Below are 25087 nucleotides of genomic sequence, written 5' to 3'. Positions count from 1 at the left end.
TAAAACATGAAACTATAAAAATACAAGAAGAGAGTGCAGAGAAAACACTTGAAGAAATCAACCTGGAAAAATATTTTACGAGGAGGACCCCCTGGGCAATTGAAGCAACACCAAAAATATATTACAGGGATCTGATCAAACTAAAAAGCTTTTGCATGCCCAAGAACATACTAAGAAAGCAAACAGACAACTTTCAGAAATGGGGGAAGATTTTTTCAGGTTATGCTTCTGACAAAGGTCGGATAACTAGAATTCACAGAGAACTCAAACTAATCAATAAGAAAGGAACAAATAACCCCTTTTCTATGTGGGCAAGAGACTTGAACATAAACTTCTCTGATGAAGACAGGTGCATGACCTATAAACACATGAAAAAAAATCACATCATCTTTAATCATCAGAGAAATACAAATCAAAACCACTTTGAAATATCATCTAACTCCAGTAAGATTAGCCCACATAACAAAATCCCAAAACTACAGATGTTGGCATGGATATGAAGAGAAGGTAATACTTCTACACTGCTAGTAGAAATGAGAGTTAATATGACCTTTTTGGAAAGAAGTTTGGAGAATGCTCAAGGAACTAAAAGTAGACCTACCGTTCGATCCTGCAATTCCTCTACTAAGTATATACCCAGGTGATCAAAAATCATTTTATAACAAAGAAATTTGCACCAGAATATTCACTGCAGCCCAATTCATAATTGCCAAGACATGGAAACAGCCCAAGTGCCCACTGACCCATGAATGGATTAACAAACTGTGTTATACATACACTATGGAAACTATGCAGCCATAAAAAGATGGAAACTTCACATCTTTTATGTTTACCTAGATAGAGCTAGAACATATTCTTCTTAGTAAAGTACCTCAAGAATGGAAATAAAGGTATCCAATGTACTCAATACTACTATGAAATCAATATATAATCACTAATACACATTCATACAAATGTTAAAATATAACTATCGTCCAGGAAGTAGAAAGGAAGAGGAGAGAGAGCAGAGGAGGAAGGGTATTTGGGGGGACCTCACCTAATGTGCATGATTCAATGGTATATTTCAAAACTATTAAGAAAAAAGTATAACTGTAATAGATGTGTTAATCAGTTCAATGTAAGCATTTCACATTGTATATCAAATCAGTACACTGAACCCCATAAATGCATCAATGTACACAGTTATGATTTAATAAAAACAAAAAATAAAAAGGGTATTATATTTTTTAACAAAATATTAACAATTATCTTTGTTTATTAATGCTTATTAAGTGCTTATTAATTTCTGTATATTAATTTAATTAATATTTCTAACAACTTATATTACATTGTACTACTGTTATTCTATCTCACAGACGAGGAAAATTAACATTTTAATAGCTTATATGGTACTCTAACTATAGAGGAGTTGGAATTCAAACCCCAAAAAGTCTAGGTTCCCAATGACTGGGCATACCACTGCCTTTTACCCTCTGAGATAGGCTTTAGTGCTAGTCTAAGAGACCAAAGTAACAAATTTCAAGGCATGTCTACAATATGCCTGTTCAAATTCTGACTTGTTCAAAATTCTTTTTCAAATTCCACAGCTTTAAATTCAAGAAAGTACTTGGACCAAGCTAGACTGATGAGGTGGTAAGTGGCAAATGAGCACTGGGTTCACGCCTGGAATACAACATTTGACCATTCTATGAGTTCACATTATACAGACGCTCTTTGACCTACAATGGGATTGTGTTCCAATAAACCCATTATGAGTTTTAAATACTGCAATTTGGACATGAATTTAATATACTTAACATACCAAACATCATACTTAGCCTAGCCTACCTTACATATGTTCAGAACACTTACATTTGCCTACAGTTGGGCAAAATTATCTGACACAAAGCCTATTTTATAATAAAGTGTTGAGTGTCTCATGTAATTTACTGAATACTGTAGTGAAAGTGAAAAACATAAAGGTTATACAAATGATCCCCAATTTACGATGGTTAAACTGACAATTTTTCAAATTTACAATGGTACAGAAGTGATATACGTTCAGTAGAATTCCAGATGCTCCTCAATTTATGATGAGGTTAAGTCCTAGAATGGTCACATGGGGACCTGAAGAATGCTTTTGCACCATTGTAAAGCTGAAAAATTGTAAGTCAAACCATTGTAAGTCGGGTACCATAGGTATTAGTGACAAGATTGAGGAGGTACACTAGCCTTGCGTGTGAGGAGCTCTGACCTACATGCATATTAGCCTCCCAGGAGAACTGGCTTATGGATCTTAGGAAGGGAGGCAAGCTTGTAAAAGGCAGACATTCACTCCCTCAGACCTGTACTCTGCAACATGTACTCAATGAGGTTCTTTTGGGGGATCCTCCACCTCTCCTTGAACAGCATCACTGGCCTCTCTGCTGTGTAGCCTGAATATAGTAACATTCCTCTGTGTCCTTTTCGGAAGGAACTTTGGGTTTACCCATGTGACATCTGTGTTGACTTCCTCAGTCAAAATGATCTATTAAGAAAATGTATCAGAGTGGTCATACTACTCCTAGCTCCCTATTTGATTGCCTTCATAGTAGCATTACACATTTTCAAAAAACAATCAATTCTTCAGTTAAAAAGAAGGAAAGACAATGAATTATCTCTGAATAGAAATTCAATGGAAAAAAAAGGCAAGATATTTTTTAAAAAGTGGCATCAAATAAGCCAGAGTCAAATCCCTCATCAAACTTAAAGGGACTATCCACTGACACACATAAATTTGTTCCAAGTAGGGAGGTTAAGTTTTTCCTTTTAATTCTATAACATACTTATTTATATACCATGAACATCAGGGAAGCATGAAGACATAGAAATTAAGAAGGTTGTTTCTAAAAATGTCAAGAAAATAAAAGACTCACTGTAGACTGTGTCTGCGCCATGTATTCATTCTCCATTTTATTCAGACGTGCATTTGTGTCCTCTAGCAATTCTTGAATGTTTTCAGTGTGTCGCTTTTGAAGATCAAACTTTTCCTTTTCCATTTCTGCTATAGCATTGTGGAGCTACACAACGAAAGCAAGAATTGACTCCTTCACTAACATTGGAGAAACTGTTTTGCAATTCAGAAAAAAACATTTTCTGTATTCCTCTATATATACACATGGTGATCTGAACACAAAAGGTATAAAACTCACAAATAAAGATCCAAAGTAAAGATATTCTATAGAGAGCAAAATTAAGAAATATTTAATTTTTTCTGCTTTCCTGAATTGAAAATTTCAATGGATAATCAAATATTAAATAGAATTATCTGCCTCAGGTAGAAATGGTAAATATTTCTAATGTTAGATAGATAATATAATACCTCAGCTAAGCAACACCAATATTAGTCTGAAATCAGAAAAAATGAAATATTATAATATTATTAATGATTAGGAATACTATTGCAATATCTATTATTATTCATCTTACTCGCATGAAATTTTGGACAATAGCAAAGTTAAAAAATGCTTTCTCCTCTACTCAAATTCCCAACAAGAAACTACTGTTAGCCATTACCAAAAACACAGACACATAAACAAAAACAGACACGCAGACCACATTTTTAAGTTAAATAAAGTATGAGTAGGATGCCTGAGAACTGTATACTACATATTCATGTGCATAGGTCTTTATTTATAAAGACTATGTATGTACTATTTAAATGAATAAAGGTTCAAAATATCTATTAAAACTAAAATAAAGAGAACAAAGGCAAATGCAGGAGGTCCAGGTAAGGTTCAATGGACAGCTTCCTAAGGGGACTAAAACTCTGTGCTCACAGTCTATGGACATTTATTCACTTATCTTAATGGGAGAGGAATTTTTATTCTAACACCTAGTCCCTGAACACAACCCCAGGCCCACTCAATAGGAAGAGAGATTAGGAGTCCAAAATAGTTCAAACGAGATATTTAATTCATTACCCATAAATAGGGGAGAGAGACAAGGACACAATATAGGCAGAATGGGCTCTTATTGGACTTATTTTGGAGATCTGGAGGAATAAGGAAGTCTCTGAGAGGTAGGAACTAGAGGCAGGTCAGGCAATAATTATGGTAACAGTACTGGTAAGGTCTCAAAAACTTTTCCATTGACTTTTCTATTGGTTTCTAGTTGAACAGGAAGAATAAGAATGTCTCTATAATAGTCACACAGAAGACCCTTGGGTTTCCCCAATTTAATATGTATCATTTGGATAAGTTTGAGGAGGTCCCCCAAGTCCCTGATATGTTTAATTTGTATTTTTGTTGCAATAATCATTTTTAACCAGCATTAGGTCTGTTATTCAAAAGTAAGTCACTTAGCTGAAACAATAACATGGCCAAGCCCACTGCACCTAAATCCCAGTGCTTCTTCACTGCCGTCACTGACATGCATGGCAACTCTGATAAAGGAATCTAAAGGAGTAACTGGAATTTTGTGATTGTAGTTATGGGAACAATTATATATTATAGATGTTTCCTCGGGTTTATGATTTCCCAAAGGACCTAGAACATATGCCTGCTGAATGTCAAAAATCTACTGTATTTAGTAGCCCATCAACATGTAGTAGTTTCTCAGGTACACCCCACAGTTATTTTCTAAAAGGACTATAGCTGCTGGAGGGGTGACAATAAGTTGGTCTGAGTCATTTGAAATTCATCCAAGGAAAATATAGTTGAGACTACAAGGGTAAAGATGGCACTGGCAAAAACAAACATGCTCTAACTTAGCTGATGTGTGTAAGAATCAGATAGGTGTATCTGGTCTAATAATCTAACTAGAGATGATCAACATGTATTCATCCAACAAATTTTAGAAATGCCTATTATGTACCAGGCACAGCACATCAAAAACAGCTTTCCCAAACCTAGAAAAGAATTGGAGTCCATGTTACTGAGACCAGGAGGCTTTAAAAGGCAAATAAGCTATTTTAGCCAAATATTATTAGGCATGCTATAAAGTCTTAATAATGAGTTCATCCATATACATTCCCAAGGAGATTTTTTTAACCCAGAGTTTGACAGTAGGTATAGGAGATGCAAAAGCCCTGCCCAGCATCCTACACATTGGTCCTTGACCAGAAGTAAATTGGATGATTTGGTAAAATACTAAATGAGGGACAAAAGAAGTGGCAAAAATCATAAATCTTCCAGGTTCAAAATCTAATGCACCAAAAGAACTGATAGTGACAGAGGGAATTAAAAGGAAGAACTGATAAATGTTTGAGGTGGCAGAAATGGTATAATTTACCCTAATTTAATCATTATACCATATATCCATGTATCAAAACATCACACTGCATCTCCTAAATATGTATAATTATATGTTAATTAAAAATAAACTAAAATAATAAAAAACAATTTTAAAGTATAAATTCTAGTCTGGATTATATTATGTTACTAAAATTTTAGGAAAGAAATGTTCCAATGGCCCAAATACAAAATAAAAATGATAAGAAGGACTTTACCTAACACATGCAATCAATGTAACCTGGTTCTTTGTACCCTCAATGAATCCCCAACAACAAAAAAATAAATAAATAAAATAAAATAAAATGGTTTACTTTCCAAAAACTGTTGTACAGTTATTTGGCCATTAATTTTGCTTCAAATCTATTAGCTATGCAACAAATCCAGAACATATATTCAAGAATTAGTAAAGAATGTTTTCTGAATGAAAACAATTTTATAGACCATGGAATCCTAAAAGAAAATATACTAAAATATGAATAGTGCTATTTATCAACAGTCCAGAGTTTTAATTATTTTTCTTTTCATAATTTTCTGCATATTTTGTAAAATTATTATTTTTATAATAAACACGTTACTTTGAAGAACAAGTTTTTATATTTTCTTTTACTATTTATGGAGCTTACCTTTTTTTCCCAGTCATTATTCAGAGATTCTGTACTTTGTTCACATATCTTTTTTAGTTCTACAATCTGGTTTTCTTTAGTCTCTCTGATAACTTGACAGTCACGTATAAGGGCCTGAACTGTCGAAAATGATGAAAACATAGTTAAACCAATTCTAAACATAGTTAAACCAGTTTTAAGTACTACATACCAGTTTTATCATATAAAACACAATGTACCAGTTAAGAGATAATTCAGTTTTTCACCAAGCTTTCTCAATTTTCTAAAATAGCTCTTATTCCTTGCTCTTTTTCTACATTTTTCCCACCACAGACTTGGTTGCACTTGTCATTATTCCCTCCCTAGACCAACCTTTTCTTTTTTCTGTCATACCTTAGGAGAATAAGAGTTGTCTTGAGCCACCAAATATACAAACACTAATGAAAGTTGATTAGCAAAAAAAGGTCCATGCAAACTTTTCGTGATATCTGACACCACAAAAAAAACAAAAAAAGTCCTCACAAAATCAGCATGCAGCCTGTGGATGCAGGGTGGACACCCCTGCCCTAGAGAATTTTAACAGAATGCTAGCCTCAAGTATCATTCCCCTGAAATGGGTCCTCTGTTGCTTTAAAGAGGCTTTTCAACAGTGCAAATGATTGTTACTCTCATGTGTAAAATCAGTTCTCCTTACATAAAAGATAAAGGCTGAAGCTTCTAACATAGAAAACACTCCTTGTGATCTGTATTGTAAACCTGTATTGTAAACACACCAATCTCTCTGCAGGTTCTTGAGGATATAGTCTTTGTTACATCACTGCCTAAATATGGTCATCTGTCTACCTAGAATGTCCTTCCTTGTAGAAAAACTCCTGTTTATACTTGGAATCTCAGCTCAAATATCACCTTCTTTATGAACCATTCACCAACTACTTTCCTCCCTTTGTACGGACAGAAATTCCTCTTTACTCCCTTGCATATTTATCAACTAAATCACTTATTACCTTATAAAATACTTGCCTATTTCCTCTTTACTAAGACCATGTTCACTGAGGAAAAAGTTATTTCAACTTCTTATCCAGAGCATAACAGTCATACAAGCAAGCTCAAAAAGATGTATACTGAATTAAAAAATATTGAACCCATCATTTCAATATGCTGTTGCTCCTAGATACTTTAAAATTGTTTTCAAGGTTTATGTTACTAAAATGAAATATGTTTCAAATTACATAAAAAATTACTTATAAATCATTTTTATTTCTGTCATCTTTATTAAAATTATGTAAACTGCTACATAAGTGAAAATTTATTTAAATTCATGGCATCTGGATGGTAATATAAATTTAACTGTATTTTTACTTATATATTTTCTTAGCTTACTATAGGCTTTTATTAATTTACTTCAAGACAGCAAAACTTTCATAAATGTTTCCCTCAAACTTTTTTCACTTTTATATCTCAACTATACTATGTTCCATACCTAACAAATAGAGTATAGAAAAGAACCCAAGTTAACCTAACATGAGTTTTTACCATCTATACCATATTTTACTCTACAATTCCAAAATTAAACCAAGCCTCATTTCCATTCAAAAAGCCCTAATAAACATTATTTTTAAAACTTAGGCATTTTTAAATCTTAGGCATGTTTGAACTGCCTGAGTTGAATCAGAGTAAAAATGAAAATCTGGAAATAAACTAAAAATATTTTTCTACCCACTGATATTTGCAGAAAAAAAAAAAACCTAAACAAATTTCTAATCCTTTCCCTGACATTTAAGGCTGGAAATGAATCTAAGAATATTTATTTCACTGGTTAATTTACGTATTTAATTGCTATATTAAACGGTCGAGGGCATCACCATTAATTCAGATACATTCAGGTTTGGAAATCTGGGGGGCAGCCATACAGAAACTCCTAAATGAAAACCTTCTTCTCTCCTTTCTTCTTAACCATTGCCTATGTCTTATTCACCAAATCATGATCCACTCTTCAGAATTTCTTCTTCAGTTCTATTCTCACTACTGTCACTGCCATCACTTAGATTGTTTGGGTCCTTACCACCTTTATGTGCAAAATTACAGAAGTACAGAAGCATAGTATCTTTGACTTAGAAGGGATTTTATTCCTATCTCACTATTTTATAATTAGTTAACTAAGGCCCAGAGATTTCTTGATGTCACATTCCAGACATCAGACATTAAATAGCAGAGCTTGGATTAGAAACTGTATTCTAATAAGTAGAATGTTCGCTCCTTCACTACTAACTGCCTCTGACCACTAAAAACAGACAAGAAATTGGCCTCACCTGGGTTCAACACACCCATCATTATTACCAACCTATTCATTCTTCCCAAAACAATGGTCCAAAAATCTTTTCTGACTCCCCAACAGCTACAGGATGAAGATCAAACTTCTAAATCTGAAATTCAAGGTCATGCTTAATCTAGCCCATGTCAACTGCCTTAATATTTTTAAATCTATCACTTAATTCATAGGGTATCTCTAGCTAAATAATTTTGCAGCATCCTTCTCATCATTTACCAATTTCAGCATTCCTATCTCAGTATCTGTAACTCTTCTCTCCAACTAATCAAATCTTTATAAACTTTTCATTTTTTTAGACAAAGTCTCACTCTGTTGCCCCAGGCTAAAGTGCTATGGCATCAGCCTAGCTCACAGCAACCTCAAAGTCCTAGGTTCAAGTGATCCTCCTGTCTCAGCCTCCCAAATAGCTAAGACTACAGGTTTCCACCACAATGCCTGGTTAATTTTTCTATATTTAGTAAGATGGGTTCTTGCTCTTGCTCAGGCTGGTCTTGAACTCCTGAGCTCAAGAGATCCTCCCACCTAAGCCTCCCAGAGTGCTAAAATTATAGGCATGAGGCATCACGCCTAGCCCAAACATTACAAAAGGTATTTCCAACACTCTCTCTCATGACCACCTGTTGATTTAGATGTCTGACCGTAATTGTAGCCAATTTAATACTTTATTACATATTTTCTTATTGAAAGTGTAAATGGATAATGCTTTTAAAGTTTTTTCTGTCAATCTCAATACTAGTATATACTGTAAGGCATAAAGTAGATATGTAATGAATTTTATTAGACAAAGAAGAATAGGCTCTTTCAACTTTTTCATAAAAGCTAATTAAGTCCTAAATTCTATGACTGCTTTGAAGTGATCTGTGGCAGCTCTACCCCAATGGGAAGAGAGAGTTAAGAAGAGGGAGTAACAGCAACATGCTCTTCCAACTCCTTAACCAAACCAACCACCACTACCACCCCATCACTGTTGCCACTAACCACACAAATGCACATATAGGCATACACACACACACACACACACACATATAGTTTTTCCCCACTAATATGGATGCCTACATAAATTTACCCACTGGTGGAAGCTCACATGAATAAAAATTTCCACCTCCTCACACAAAAGGTCAGAAATCAAATTTTACTCTCTATAAATAAAAAAAGTTATTAAAAGATTTATGTAACACAACATCACCTTTCTTTTCAAGCTTCCTAATTGTTTCTTCAGTTTCATTTTGTTTCTTTTTGTATAAAGTTTTTAGTTCTTCTAGTTCATTATTCTTTCTTTCTAATATCTGCAAATGAATTAAATGTGTTTCAGTACATTAAGTATTAAAAACATGATTTTTTTAATGAGCACAGTATTTTTTGTAAAGTCTATCACAGCTAATCTCATAAATGGTTTCAAAAAATTAATAAAACTTTCATTAAAGTGCATTGGGAAATTTTTTAAATATACTAGAATAATTATCTGAAACAAATATGTTATCTCTTTGGGATTTTCACATATCGATTTTAAGGACAGTATAAATAATAAATTAGGTGATCCTCAAATATAATTCAGAAATTAAACTGTCATAAAGTGGCAGAGAGAAGCCATCAGAAGCTTGATACGTTGGGACAGTACAAGTCATCCCATTGCATTGGAATAGAACATTTTTCAGTTGAGCATTTCACAAATCCACCCACAAGTGTCCTTCTATCATTTTAGTGACAATAACAAGAATTCCCAGATACATAGGAAGATGACATTTAATAGGCTTCTTTTACATCGAGGTTCTGCTATTGTAAATCAGAAAAATCAGCTCAAAATATGACAAAAATTGCATGAAAATTTAAATTGTTAATTTACATTACATCAGAAGTTTCCAATTTAATAATATATAGATTTAGCTAATGAAGTGCAAAAGATCAATTTTTGCTAGGATATTACTTTAACAAATTCCATTTAGTTCAGACTGTCATAAAGTACATAAATATGCAGATAGATGGGTAAATGTAAGGATCAGCATAAGACTTATATATTTTAAAAATTCAATATAAATGAAAGATAAGTGATACATATCCCACCTTCTGAACATCAAAATCATGTTTCTGCTGCAGTTTAAGCTTTTCTTCATGAAATTTAGCTTCTATCATTTTTGTTTTCATGTCCAACTTCAAGAAAAAAATATGTTAAAGGTGTTATTAACTTACTTTTACCTTTGGCAAGAAATATACAAATTAAAATAACTCTATATAAAAAAAGTATCATTTTCTATTTTAACCATGTAGCCACAGGTTCTAGCAACCACATTACATATACCAGTCTTTTGATTATATTCTTTTAGTTACTTTCAAACTAATTAAAATTGGTTAAAATAAATTTCACTTGGTCAGCAAAACTGACATACTAAGTATAGATTCATCAGTTATCCTCTACTCCCCTCTTCCTTCTCCCCCATAACAAGTCCTTTCAAAGTCATATTTTGCTTTTACATTTAAATCTACACAGTATTTTAGCCTTTTTTATTTTTTATTTCAGTAAGTCCCTTCCAGTCTTTTAATTTTTTTTCTTTTCTCACATCTACATGCTCACTTAATAATATTCTTATTAATCTACATATTTAAATATGACAATTTGAGAATGAACAGCCACAGAAATGGCAAGTTACTGATAAATGCACACATATCTCAACAGTTTCCCAATTCTCTCTCCCAAAATCACAGACTTCAACGTCTATCTTCCCCAAATGAATGCCCCAAGCAACAGTATTCTAAGCAAAGCTAGCAAAAATGTAACTAATGCTAGTTAATTTTTTAAAAATGAGTACATCCCAGAATCAGAAGAACAATAACACTACAGGTTTTTAAAGAGAAATATAACACTGGTTATCTCAAATGTGAAAACATTTGGCCAGCTGATTCATTACAAGTCAAGAGAACATGTACACTGAAGTCTAACAGATCTCATTTCTAACTCTAAGTCTAATGCCAGCACATATTAACTATTGTGACTTCAGGCAAGACACCACTTTGACACTTCATTTCCTATTCTGCTAATTAAGGAAAATGTCCTTACCTCAATGGACTCTCAAAATTATATTCAATAAAATAATTTAAGTGACCATACTCAGTACAATATGTGACATAATGTAAGTATGCAAAAATAGGCTACAACCTTATGGAACTTTTTCTTTCAAAATATTAGAAATGTACCAGCAAAATATTTCCTTGAAAATTTTTGAAATACACTTTAGATTTTCAATTACTGTTTCAAGTACAAAATGACTTATAAATTTTTTTTTTTTTGTAGAGACAGAGTCTCACTTTATGGCCCTCGGTAGAGTGCCGTGGCCTCACACAGCTCACAGCAACCTCCAACTCCTGGGCTTAAGCGATTCTCTTGCCTCAGCCTCCCGAAAAATGACTTATAAATTTAACAAGATAAACATGCATGATCAAATCATCACATCAAAATAAAATTTCAAAATTTTACAAACAAAAGTTAATATAGATTCATCACTCTTAAACCTTATGAATGGTAGAACAGATAGTTACCCCCATTTACTATGCAAAAGGAAAAAATTCTGAATGTTTCTATTTTCTTGTCTCTAAATCATTTTCTTCCTTATTTATGCAGAAAAGGGACTAAGTAGTCTAAGTCCATATGAAGATCCTTAACAGAAGCATTTTGGGGGTATATAAAAAGGAAACTGAACCCAAAAAGAAATATGATCGAGCTGACCAGGTATAGAGGCCATAGCCAGCTCTTTCCACAATACTTTCTACCGTGTCATACTCTCAGCTCCTGAGTGTGAGCCCTAAACACCATGTGTGTACCACACCCCACCCACCACTTCTCAACTGCCCCACCTCAATCTTTATTGACCAAATTAGGAATAAACACATGTTTAAGCAATCCATTAGGTAGCAAATAATCATTCAATTTTTTGTCTTAGAATGTGAGCTGAGGGCCAGGTGCAGTGACTTATGCCTATAATCCCGCCACTCAGGGAGGCCGAGGTGGGTGGATCACTTGAGCGCATGGATTTAAGACCAGGCTAAGCAATAGCGAGACCCTGTCTATAAAAAATAGCCAGGGGTTGTGGTGGGCGCCTATAGTCCCAGCTACTCCAGAGGCTGAGGCAAGAAAATCGCTTGAGCTGGAGAGTTTGAGATTGCTGTGAGCTATGATGCTATAGCTCTCCACCAGGGGAAACAAAGTGAGACTCTGTCTCAAAGAAAGAAAAGAAAGAAAAGAAGGGAAGGAAAGAGAAGGGGAGGGGGAGGAGAGAGAAAGGGAAAGGGAAAGGGAGAAGGAAAGGAAAGAAAGAAACTGAGCTAAGACAGCAAGTTACCCACTTTAGGGAACAAACCCAATTTCTAAAGTGCAGCAACCAAGACCAAGCAGATAAATCCAGTATATAGAAAAAAGCAAAGCAAATACACAAATGTAACACAAATTTTAAATCACATTGCATCTGAAATATGGAGTAAACAACTTAAGGCTCCAAAGATCTTATTGACAATAGGATTACTTGAATTCAATGAATCTTTTTATTTTAGGTATCTTCATGCATCTCTGTTCTTGTAACAAAAGAGATTTATTATAATTCTATTTTATGGTTATAACTTTTTATTTTGATATAATGTTAATTTTTTTTAATTGCAATGATAGCTAAAGGAACTCCCATATACCTTTTACTCAGACTCATCAATGATTTACATTTTAATCCATGCACTTTATCATTCCTTATCTATATAACATACTTAAAGAGAAAGAGAAGGACATACATAATTTTTTAATATTTGTAAGTTAAAAGCATCATGCCCCTTTATCCTTAAAAACTTCTGTACATATTTCCTTAGAACAAGAACACTGTCTTTCATAACCACAGTCCAGTTAACAAATTTAGGAAATGCAATATTCATGCAATAATTCTACTTAATACACAGTTTATAGTCAAGTTTTATAAATTACCACAATAATGCCATGTGTAGCTAATTTCTTCCCAATCTAGAATCATGTATTGCCTTTAGTTGTTATATCAACTATACCTCCTTTAATATGGAATAACCTTTCTTTATGTTTTATGACCTTGACATTTTTGAAGAGTATAACCATTTATTGAATTTGTCTGATGTTTCCTCATGATTATATTTATGAGATTTTGGCAAGAAAGACACTAAAGTGATACTATATCCCTGTACATTGCATCATATTAGTAGGTGTTTGGTTTGTCCTAATATTTCTGATATAAAGTGTAATGAATTGGCCAAAATAATGTACACTAAGTTATTATAAGGATAATAGTATTTAAAAGAAAGTTTTTCCACTACCATCCTTTAAAAAAAAAAAAGAATATCTCTTCTCTGGAAACTCTTACTTTGATGCCACAGAATAGCTCTATATTTCTGTACTCTAAGGCATGATGTACAACAAGTCATCAGGATTAGAATATAAAAACAATCTTACCAATATGATATAGAAAAGTAACACAAGATTTAGATGTAGATATAAATATAGAGATGTATACAAGTGTTACAACTACATACACACACATATATGTGTAAAAGGCACATTGCTTACTTTAGTTTAACACAAAAGGCAGAAATTGAAAGACAAAATATAACACTTCTAATTTGTTTGAGCCCCAAGTAGCCCTAACTCCAAACAACATTTAGGTTTTCTGTTCACAGGATGAAAATATACACTATCAATTTCAAATTTAAGAAGCCTGGAAATCTACTTTAGCCTACAACAAAGTACTAGACTAACCCCCTATGGTTAAAACCATAAAATGGAATAATAAACATGAAGTAACCGTTTTCAGGTATTGGACAACAGGCAGTGCGATCCTTTGATCCTCATAAATTGAGCCCTATATAGCTCCAGCTCTCTGTCTGCATACAGCAACTGGAACCCAAGGGCAGCACTACAGGACTGCTGAGCTGAGAAGGTAAAGGTCAGAGTTCAGGGCAGTTAAAGAAGCTAGAATCTTAAGTATATGGCACTAGAGAGATATGAACTGCCTAGCAAAATTCTGTGCCAGTCCTTGACCATAGGCTCATGGGTTGGGATGCACATACATTCAGTGAATAACAAAGCATGGCTGCTACAGGGTAGAAAATACTACAGATACTACAGATTAAACAGTGTTAGGAGACACCAAAGACCCTGAGTGGGCATCCAGCTAAAACAACACAGAGGCTATAACTAAAGCCTACACTAAACCTGCCTAACAAGGACTCGAAATAAGCCTCAGAAAGACAGTTTGTAATATCTTTGGTTTTCCACAGATCTGCTTTGACAGAATGTAAAATCAAGTCTACACAACCTAAAGGTGATTGACTAGTAACTGAACAGCCTACAAGAACAATAAAAACAAAAAAAAAATCAATATTCTATGGAAGAAAATAACTGAATTTAGAGTCTATATAATGCATCATCCACAATGTTCTCAACACATAAATTAATAAACATGCAAGATAAAAGTGCAAGATAAATAAATAAAAGAGGTTAATAAGGTCCAAGATGTCCCTATTCAGTATAGAAGAGTTTAAAGCAATTAATATCAATATCTTCAAAGAACTAAATGAAAATGTACTCAAAGAATTAAGGAAAATATAATTTTGATGACAGAACAGATAGGGTATCTCAGCAGAGAAATGGAAATTATAAAAAGAAAATGAATAAAAATTCCAGAACTGAAAATTACTATAATTGAAAGAAAGAAAAATTCACTAGATGAGTTTAACAGATTAGAGACAGCCCAGGCAAATGTCTATAAATTTGATGACAGAACTACAGAAATTTTCTAATCCAAACACCTGAGACATTCTCTGATGCAAGTATAAATAGACATAACCTATTTTTAACAGTTTTATTGACATATTGTAAAATTCACTCATTTAAATAATACAAGTCAAAGATTTTCAACACAGTAAAGAGGTAACCAATCAAGACCACAATCTAATTTTGAAACATTTCCATCACCCCAAAAAGAAACTTCATACTCATGAGCCAATACTTCCTAATCTCTCCCAGGCTTGCAGCCAGACACAGACATTACCTTTCTTTAAGATTTTGACAATGTCAATAAGAAAATTAAATGTGCAACCCTAAGAGTGAACAATTCCATTTCACAGAATTTATCTTGCAAGAAAAAACATACAATACACAAAGATATGCCCAAGGGTGTTTTTTAAACACTATTATAGTAAAATACTTTAACCAACCTATGTCCAGCAATAGCAAACTATATCAAAAAAAATGTCGGTGTAACTATGAAGAAGAATGGGGTCATTATTTCTGATAGAATGATTATCAGAATATATATTTTAGTAAAAATCAAAACATCACATAGTCTATGCTTTAATTTAATTTAATTTTTTTTTTGAGACACAGTTTCACTATGTTGCTCTCAGTAGAGTGCTATGGCATCACAGCTCACAGCAACCTCATACTCTTGGGCTTAAGCTATTCTTTTGCCTCAGCCTCCCAAATATCTGGGACTACAGGTGCCCGCCACAACACCCAACTATTTTTTTTGTTGTGGTTGTTATTGTTGTTTGGCAGGCTGGGGCCGGGTTCAAAACCCCCAGCACTGGTGTATGTGAGCCCTAGCTGCTGAGCTACATGTGCCACGCCTAATTTAAAAGAAATTTTAAAAGAATACACATTAAGGCTGTTTTCAACCCACTCTACCCCCACAGCCGGTGTCGGAGGAAAGAACCAGCGAGGAAGGCGCGTTCCAGGGGCCGTTTGGCTGCAGAAGGAGGGAACAGGTGGCAAGAAAAGAATGACTTTTAAGCACCAGCATATGGAAATCAATGAACGACTTCCTTCTTCTGAAGTCAGTTCATATCCAGTTCCCAGCCAGATGACCCTTACACGGCAGATCTCCTGCAAGTGGCTGATAACAGGGAGAAAATGGCCAAAACCTTGCCAAGCCCCGCCCCAGCTTCTTGATATCATATCCTACTTGCTTTTGAGACACTAGAGGCAGGGCTGGTAAAACAGCTACTCCAGAGAAAAGAAAGGGATATGGAAATTTCCCTGGGACAGCTGTGCTCTACTGGCTAAGGAGCCTACAAGGTTAATGAACACCCACAAAGACTGAGGAAGAGAGAGCACATTCTTCACCAGATGATTAGCATGCTGGCATTCTTTCCTCTGTGACATTACCTTTGTTTTTAGATAGGGTCTCACTCTGTCACCTGGGCTACAGTGCAGTAGTGTCATCACAGCTCACTGCGACATCAAACACTTGGGTTCCAGTGGTCCTCCTGCCTGAGCCTACTGAGCACCTGAGAATGAGCTGAGTAGGGTTCCTGACCCACAACCGGTGACCTGCGCCCACCCAGACCTCTGTAAGAGCTGCTCTGTGACCCACACCCGCGATTGGCACCCACCTAAACCTCTGGAAGAGCTGCACCACGACCGTGACCCGAGATAGGTGCCTGCCCAGACCTCCATAAGAGCTGCGCTGGGAAACAGGACCCGCGACCAGTCAGGCCACCACAGACCCTGACCAGGAACTGTGGAAGCCAGGCCACCCTGTGTCCTCCCTCCTCCCTCCCTGCCTCCACACCAGCCTGCTTGTCTGGCCAGGGACTCTGGTAGCTGCGTGCCCTCCAGAGCCCTTCTCCTGGCCAGAGACCAGTGGAGCCTTGGGCCCTCCGTGCCAAAGTCACTAGACACCAGGCTCCCCCAGAACTGTGTGCACCACCACCCCCCCACCCTGTTGCTGGATCCAGGTGTGTCACACTCCAGAGTTGCTCCCACAATCAGCATTCCCTGGCTGGGGCATCCCGAGAGGAGCTACACAGGGTCACTCCCTACAAAGATCCAGCAACAATAGCATGATCCCGCTGGGGTCTAATCTTGGAGAGACATCTCCCCAACTCTGAGGACGGCAATGGTGAGAAACAATCATGAGGCAAAATCAATGGAAAAACTCTGGCAATACAAATAATCACAGTAGATCAACTCCCCCTTTATGTGCAACACAGCACAAGATCCCATGCAGAAACAAATAGCTGAGATGTCAGAAATCGAATTCAGAATCTGGATAGCAAATAAGATCAAATTAGAATTCCAAGCAGTAACCCAAAAGAAGTCTCAAGAATTCAACGAATTCAAAGCCCAAATGACCAAAGATTTTCACACATTTCAGACAAGAAGTTGCATCTTTGTTTCTCAAAGATCTGAGAAACACCAGTAGAATCCCTCAGTAACAGAATGGAGCAAGCAGAAGAAAAGAATTTCTGACATTGAAGACAAAGTTTTAAAACGCTCCCAAACTGTCAGAGAGGAAGAGAAATGGAGGGCAAAAACAGATCACTCTCTCAGAGAGCTCTTGGATAATTCAAAGAAAACCAATATTCGTCTTATAGGAATCCCCAAAAGGAATGAAGTGCCTTCACAAGGCACAGAGTCTCTTCTCCATGAGATTATGAAAGAGAACTTTCCAGACATGCCAAAAGATTCTGAAATTCAGATAGCAGACAGTTTCAGAACTCCAGCACAACTCAACCCCAATAAGACATCCCCCAGACACATCATAATCAATTTCACTAAAGTTAATATGAAGGAGAAAATTCTGAAAGCAGCCAGATGAAAGAAAACTATAACCTACAAAAGGAAGAATATTAGAATAACTGCAGATCTCTCTAGTGAAACCTTTCAAGATAGAAGAGGATGGTCATCGACTTTTAATCTCCTAAAACAAAATAACTTTCAACCCAGTATCCTATACTCAGCTAAACTGAGTTTCATTTATGATGGAGAAATTAAATACTTTAATGACATTCACATGTTGAAGAAATTTGCCATAACTAAACCAGCTCTCCAGGATATTCTAAGACCTACCCTTCATAAAGACCAGAGTAACCCTCCATCACAAAAGTAAACCCACCCAGAAAATTTTGATCAAATTCCAAACTCCACGGTCGCAAAAGGATTAAAAATGTCCACCAGACTCTCAAAAAGCTTATCAATATTCTCAATTAATGGGAATGGTTTAAATTGTCTTCTAAAGAGGCACAGGTTGACTGACTGATTACAAAAACTCAAGCCAGATATCTGCTGCATACAAGAATCTCATCTTACATTAAAAGACAAATGTAGACTCAAGGTGAAGTGATGGTCATCTATACTCCAGGCAAAAGGAAAGCAGAAAAAAGCAGGCATTGCAATCCTATTCGCAGATGCAATAGGCTTTAAACCAAACAAAATAAGGAAGGATAAGGATGGACACTTCATATTTGTTAAAGGCGATACTCAATATGATGAGATTTCAATTATTAATATTTATGCACCCAACCAGAACGCACCTCAATTTATAAGAGAAACTGTAACAGACATGAGCAACTTGATTTCCTCCAGTTCCACAGTAGTTGGAGATTTTAACACCCCTTTAGCAGTGCTGGATAGATCCTCTAAAAAGAAGCTAAGCAAAGAAATTTTAGATTTAAACTTAACCGTTCAACATCTGGACTTAACAGACATCTACAGAATACTTCATCCCAACAAAACCGAATACACATTCTTCTCATCAGCCCATGGAACATACTCCAAAATCGACCACATCCTAGGCCACAAATCTAACCTCAGCAGACCATCATGGAACAAAAGTTGAACTCAATAACAACAGAAATCTGCATACCCACACAAAAGCATGGACGCTATCTAGCCTTATGCTGAAGGATAGATGGGTTATAGACAAGATTAAGAAGGAAATCACCAAATTTTTGGAACAAAACAACAATGAAGACACAAACTATCAGAACCTCTGGGATATTGCAAGAGGGAAATTTATAGCACTGCAAGCCTTCCTCAAGAGAACAGAAAGAGAGGAAGTTAATAACTTAATGGAACATCTCAAGCAAGTGGAGAAGGAAGAACACTCCAACCCCAAGGACCCAGCAAAAGAAAAGAAATAACCAAAATCAGAGCAGAATTAAATGAAATTGAAGCAAAAAAATTATACAACAGATCAATGAATCCAAAAGTTGGTTTTTTGAAAAGATCAATAGAATAGATAAACTTTTGGCCAACCTAACCAGGAAAAAAAGAGTAAAATCTCTAATTTCATCAATCAGAAATGGTCAAGATAAAATAACAACAGACCCCTCAGAAATTCAAAAAATCCTCAACAAATACTACAAGAAACTCTACTCTCACAAATATGAAAATCTGAAAGAAATCGACCAATACTTAGAAGTACGCCACCTACCGAGACTTAGCCAGAACAAAGTGGAAATGTTGAACAGGCCTATATCAAGTTCTGAAATAGCATCAACTATACAAAATCTCCCTAAAAAGAAAAGCCCACGACCAGATGGCTTTACATCAGAATTCTACCAAACATTTAAAGAAGAACTAGTACCTATACTACTAAACCTCTTCCAAAATATAGAAAAAGAAGGAATACTACCCAACACATTCTACGAAGCAAACATCACCTTGATCCCTAAACCAGGGAAAGACCCAACAAGAAAAGAAAACTATAGACCAATATCACTAATGAATATTGATGCTAAAATACTCAATAAGATCCTAACAAACAGAATCCAACAACACATCAAAAAAATTATACACCATGACCAAGTGGGACTTCTCCCAGGATCTCAAGGCTGGTTCAATATACGTAAATCCATAAATGTAATTCAGCACATAAACAAACTGAAAAATAAAGACCACATGATTCTCTCAATTAATGCAGAAAAAGCTTTTGATAATATCCAGTATCCCTTCATGATCAGAACACTTAAGAAAATTGGTATAGAAGGGACATTTCCTAAACTGATAGAGGCCATCTACAGCAAACCCACAGCCAATATCATATTGAATAGAGTTAAATTGAAATCATTTCCACTTAGATCAGGAACCAGGCAAGGTTGCCCATTGGCTCCATTGCTCTTTAACATTTAATGGAAGTTTTAGCCATCACAATTAGGGAAGAAAAGGTGATCAAGGGTATCCACATAGGGTCAGAAGACATCAAACTTTCACTCTTCACAGATGATATGATCATATATCTGGAAAACACTAGGCATTCTACTACAAAACTTTTAGAAGTGATCAAGGAATACAGCAATGTCTCAGGCTACAAAATTAACACCCATAAATCTATAGCCTTTATATATACCAACAATAGCCAAGCCGAGAAAACAGTCAAGGACTCTATTCCTTTCACAGTAGTGCCAAAGAAGATGAAATATTTGGGAGTATACTTAACAAAGGACATGAAAGATCTCTACAAAGACAACTATGAAACTTTAAGAAAAGAAATAGCTGAAGATGTTAACAAATGGAAAAACATACCATGCTCATGGCTCGGAAGAATCAACATTGTTAAAATGTCTATACTACTCAAAGCAATATATAATTTTAATGCAATTCCTATTAAAGCTCCATTGTCATATTTTAAAGATCGTGAAAAAATAATACTTCGTTTTATATGGAATCAGAAAAAACCATGAATAGCCAAAACATTACTCAGCAATAAAAACAAAGCAGGAGGAATCACACTCCAGACCTGAGACTGTACTATAAATCGATAGTGTTCAAAACAGCATGGTACTGGCACAAAAACAGAGAATTAGATGTCTGGAACAGAATAGAGAACCAAGAGATGAATCCAGCTACTTAAAGCTGTTATTTGATCTTTGACAAGCCAATTAAAAACATTCAGTGGGGAAAAGATTCCCCACAAATGGTGTTGGGTGAAAAGCTGTCGATCTGTAAAAGACTAAAACTGGACTCACACCTTTTACCATTAACTAAGATAGACTCTCACTGGATTAAAGATTTAAACTTAAGACATGAAACTATAAAAATACTTAAAGAAAGTGCAGGAAAACCTCTTGAAGGAATCGGCCTGGGTGAATATTTTATGAGGAGGACTCCCAAGGCAATTGAAGCAGTATCAAAAATACACTACTGGGACCTAATCAAACTAAAAAGCTTCTGCACAGCCAAGAACATAGTAAGTAAAGCAAACAGACAGCCCTCAGAATGAGAGAAAATATTTGCAGGTTATACCTCTGATAAAGGTTCAATAACCAGAATCCACAGAGAACTCAAACGTATTAGCAAGAAAAGAACACGTGATCCCATCTCAGTCAGGGTGGGCAAAGGACTTGAAGAGAAACTTCTCTAAAGAAGACAGATGCACGATCTACAGATACATGGAAAAAAGCTCATCATCCTTAATCATCAGAGAAATGCAAACCAAAACTACTTTGAGATATCACCTAACCCCAGTAAGAGTAGCCCATATAACAAAATCCCCAAACCAGAGATGTTGGCATGGATGTGGAGAAAAGGGAACACTTCTACACTGCAGGTGGGAATGCACACTAATACGTTCCTTTTGGAAGGATGTTTGGAGAATACTTAGAGATCTAAAAATAGACCTTCCATTCGATACTATAATTCCTTTACTAGGTATATACCCAAAAGACCAAAAATCACAATATAACAAAGACATATGTACCAGAATGTTTATTGCAGCCTAGTTCACAATTGCTAAGTCATGGAAGAAGCCCAAGTGCCCATCGACCCACAAATGGACTAGCAAATTGTGGTACATGTATACCATGGAATATTATGCAGCATAAAGAGAGATGGAGACTTTACCTCTTTCATGTTTACATGGATGGAGCTGGAACATATTCTTCTTAGCAAAGTATCTCAAGAATGAAAGAAAAAGTATCTGATGTACTCAGCCCTACTATGAAGCTAATTTATAGCTTTCACATGAAGGCTATAACCCAACTATAGCACAAGACTATGGGGAAAGGGCCAAGAGAGGGGAAGGGAGTGGGGAGTTTAGGGTGGAGGGAGGGTAATGCATGGGGCCACACCTACGGTGCATCTTAGAATGGGTACAGACGAAACTTACTAAATGCAGAATACAAATGTCTACGTACAATAACTAAGAAAATGCCATGAAGGCTACGTTGAACAGTTTGATGAGAATATTTCAGATTGTATATGAAACCAGCACATTGTACCCCTTGATTGCACTAATGTACACAGCTATGATTTAACAATAAAAAAATTATAATCTAAAAAAAGAGTATACACATTAAATTTTTAGCAATGTCTCCCTCTGAATAATGAAGATCAAGAGTTTAAAAAGTGAAGATTAAATATTTAAATGAATAATATTTAATTTTAAAATAAAGTTAATTCACCTGAAAAATTCTACTTAATTGTTTTCAAATATTACCCAGCAACAACAAAAGCATTTTAGATAAGAACACGCACAAGACACAACAGAGCTGGGTTTTTTTTCTTTTTGTTTTTCTTTTATTATTGGAGATTCATTGAGGGTACAATAAGCCAGGTTACACTGATTGCATTTGTTAAATAAAGTCCCTCTTGCAATCATGTCTTGCCCCCAGAAGGTGTGACACACACCAAGGCCCCACCCCTCTCCCTCCTTCCCTCTCTCACAACAGAGCTGTTTTATGTGGACATGTAAAGCTCTATCAAACTTCAAAACAAGAGTATATACCCACATGCCCACAATGTTTTAAATAAAATTGTTCTAAAAGTTAAACGTTTTTACAAAAACAAAATAAATCCATGTTCTCATATATTGAAGATGCCTTTAACTTTTTATTTTCACATAATAAATTCCTTACTTGAAAAATCACTCAGTAAAATCTACTAATATCATTTCAATTTGAACACATAAGATAAACTTCATTACCCAAAATAGTGATACATATAAAATAGAGACATAAGGCTATTCTTCTGAGAATTATTTATAGTAATGAAAATTATAAACAACCTTAATATCCAACAAGTCTTCATTGAGATGATCAACCACTACACTACAGCCTGGACAACAGAGCAAGACACTGTCTCTAAAAACCTTGTTAAAGTCATCAAAACAAGTCAGAAATGACTATGAAATTTCACGAAGGGTTGTTTCAGAAAAATGTACAGTGGATATATTTTAAGACAGAACAAGTTAATGTTTATGTGTAAACTTCTCAGTGATGCCACAAATATTTAACAGTATGCCAAAAAGAAAAACAAAAACTAAGGATGTACAAAAAAATAAAGCCACACAACATTTAAAAATAAATCTCTGATATAATATATGATACTTTACATGTTTTTTTTCTTTCTTCTTTCCAAACATATGTGGGTAGCACTGGGATGTTTACTCCAGTCCCAAGCTGTCATCATAAAAAGTAAAAATATTATTTCATGAAATAACAAAAATCAATTTTTAAGCCACCACTTCCTGTCAATTCTTTTAATTATTTTATGGTAAGCAGCCTAAAAAGGAAGAAGTACACAAAATGAAATTTTTTAAAACAAAGATTGGGAATAAGTCAGAGTGATTTTAAAAATAACTAGTGATGATTATAAAAAAAGAAATCAGAACTAAAGCTTTAAAAAAGGTATAAGGAGTATTACCCCCCCAAAGGCTTTTTAAAATGTAATTTGTTTTTATTTCAATGTATTTTGATACAATGCAGAAGAAAGAAAACCCTGAGACTGATCTCAGCAAGATGGCAACTGAGACTTTCAAGCTCTTGCCTCCCTGTAGAAAAATCAATTTAGGCAACTATCCACACATAAAAGTATCTTCACAAGAGCTAAGGAAACCAAGCATATTACAACACCCGGACAAAGCACAGGAATTTCAAGAAGAGACATTGAAGAGGGTAGTTTGACAAATCTGTATCACCCCTCCCCCAACTCCAGGAGGCATGGACATGGAAACAGATACCCTCCATTTGGGGGAAGGTGAGAAAACTGATCACCGAACTTTGCCTCAAACCCCCTCACTGTGCCAGTCACAGTAAAACACAGTACCAAGCACGACCCCTTGTCCCAGACTCTAAGCCAGTACACTATGACTGAGGCTACAGACCCACCCTGGCGCAAAGTAGAATCTCACAGTCCCAGGCTCCAAGTGTGCCTAGCAGATCTGATCCGGTCCCACCCACAGCCACACCAATCCCAGCAGCTTTAGGATCCAAACTGGCCCCAGTTCTGGGCCAACCCCAGCAGCCTGAACTTTAGGTCTAATCCAAGCTGGGCAAGCCCCCACAAACCTGGGCTCCAGGCCAGGTTCTGCAACCCAGATTCCAGACAAGTACCTATAGAGTAGGCTTTTAGGACTACCCTAGAACCAGGCCAGATCCTGCAGCTCCAGGCCTACCCCGCCACAACAAGCAGATTGAGCTTCCAAGCTGGCCCAGGTGGATCTAGGTTCTGACTGACCCAGTGTCAGGCCAGCCCCTTCAGTTCCCACTCCAGACATGCCACAGGATTCAGAACTAGGTCAGTCCACATAGCGTCAGCCTTCAAATCTACCCCAACTTCCAGTCAGCACCCCTGGTCCCAGGGACAAGGCTGATTCCTGAAACCTCAACCTCCAGACCAATCCCACTGGACTCCTCATACCCCAGCAGACCCAGGGTTAAGCCTGGCTAGTAGACCTGCAGGTCAGGCCTTTCTTAGTAGACCCTGATGCCAGACCAACCCCCATGGATCAAGATTCCACGTCTAATCCTGTAGACCAATGACCAGGCCCCAGTGGAACAAAGTCCACTGGTGTTCCAATAGGCTGGCAGTGACTTTCTCGGTAGAAATCTTACAGGCCAATAAAGAGTGGCATGACTTATTCAAAGTACCTAAAGAATAAAGACGACCAACCAAGAATACTGTAAACAGCAAAGCTATCTTTCAGAAATTAAATAATATACTCCTGACCAACCAATAAATCAAAGAAGAAATTCAATATATTGAGAGGCAAGGCTGGGCATCGTGGCTCTGCCTATAATGCCAGCACTCTAGAAGGCTGAGGCAGGTGGATTGCTTAAGGTCAGCAGGTCAAGATCAGCCTGAGCAAGGGCAAGATCCCATCTCTACTAAAAACAGAAAAATTAGC

At 36.0% G+C, this 25087-nt stretch overlaps 1 protein-coding gene across 3 annotated transcripts in view; it reads right to left on the bottom strand.

Moving 5' to 3' along the window:
* The window catches only part of CEP112 (centrosomal protein 112), a 519949-nt gene that overhangs the window by 415398 nt on the left and 79464 nt on the right, over nt 1-25087 (bottom strand). For all 3 annotated transcript variants that reach the window (XM_053568367.1, XM_053568366.1, XM_053568368.1), the window contains 4 exons: nt 10245-10331; nt 9370-9469; nt 5876-5994; nt 2895-3038 (listed from right to left, as the gene is read on the bottom strand). In XM_053568367.1, coding sequence (XP_053424342.1) covers nt 2895-3038; nt 5876-5994; nt 9370-9469; nt 10245-10331 — 450 coding nt within the window. The remainder of the gene's footprint in view (nt 1-2894; nt 3039-5875; nt 5995-9369; nt 9470-10244; nt 10332-25087) is intronic.

The sequence above is a fragment of the Nycticebus coucang genome, chromosome 18 (genome assembly GCF_027406575.1).
Source record: "Nycticebus coucang isolate mNycCou1 chromosome 18, mNycCou1.pri, whole genome shotgun sequence".
Classification (NCBI taxonomy): domain Eukaryota; kingdom Metazoa; phylum Chordata; class Mammalia; order Primates; family Lorisidae; genus Nycticebus; species Nycticebus coucang.
This window is presented reverse-complemented; position numbering and strand designations above follow the sequence as displayed.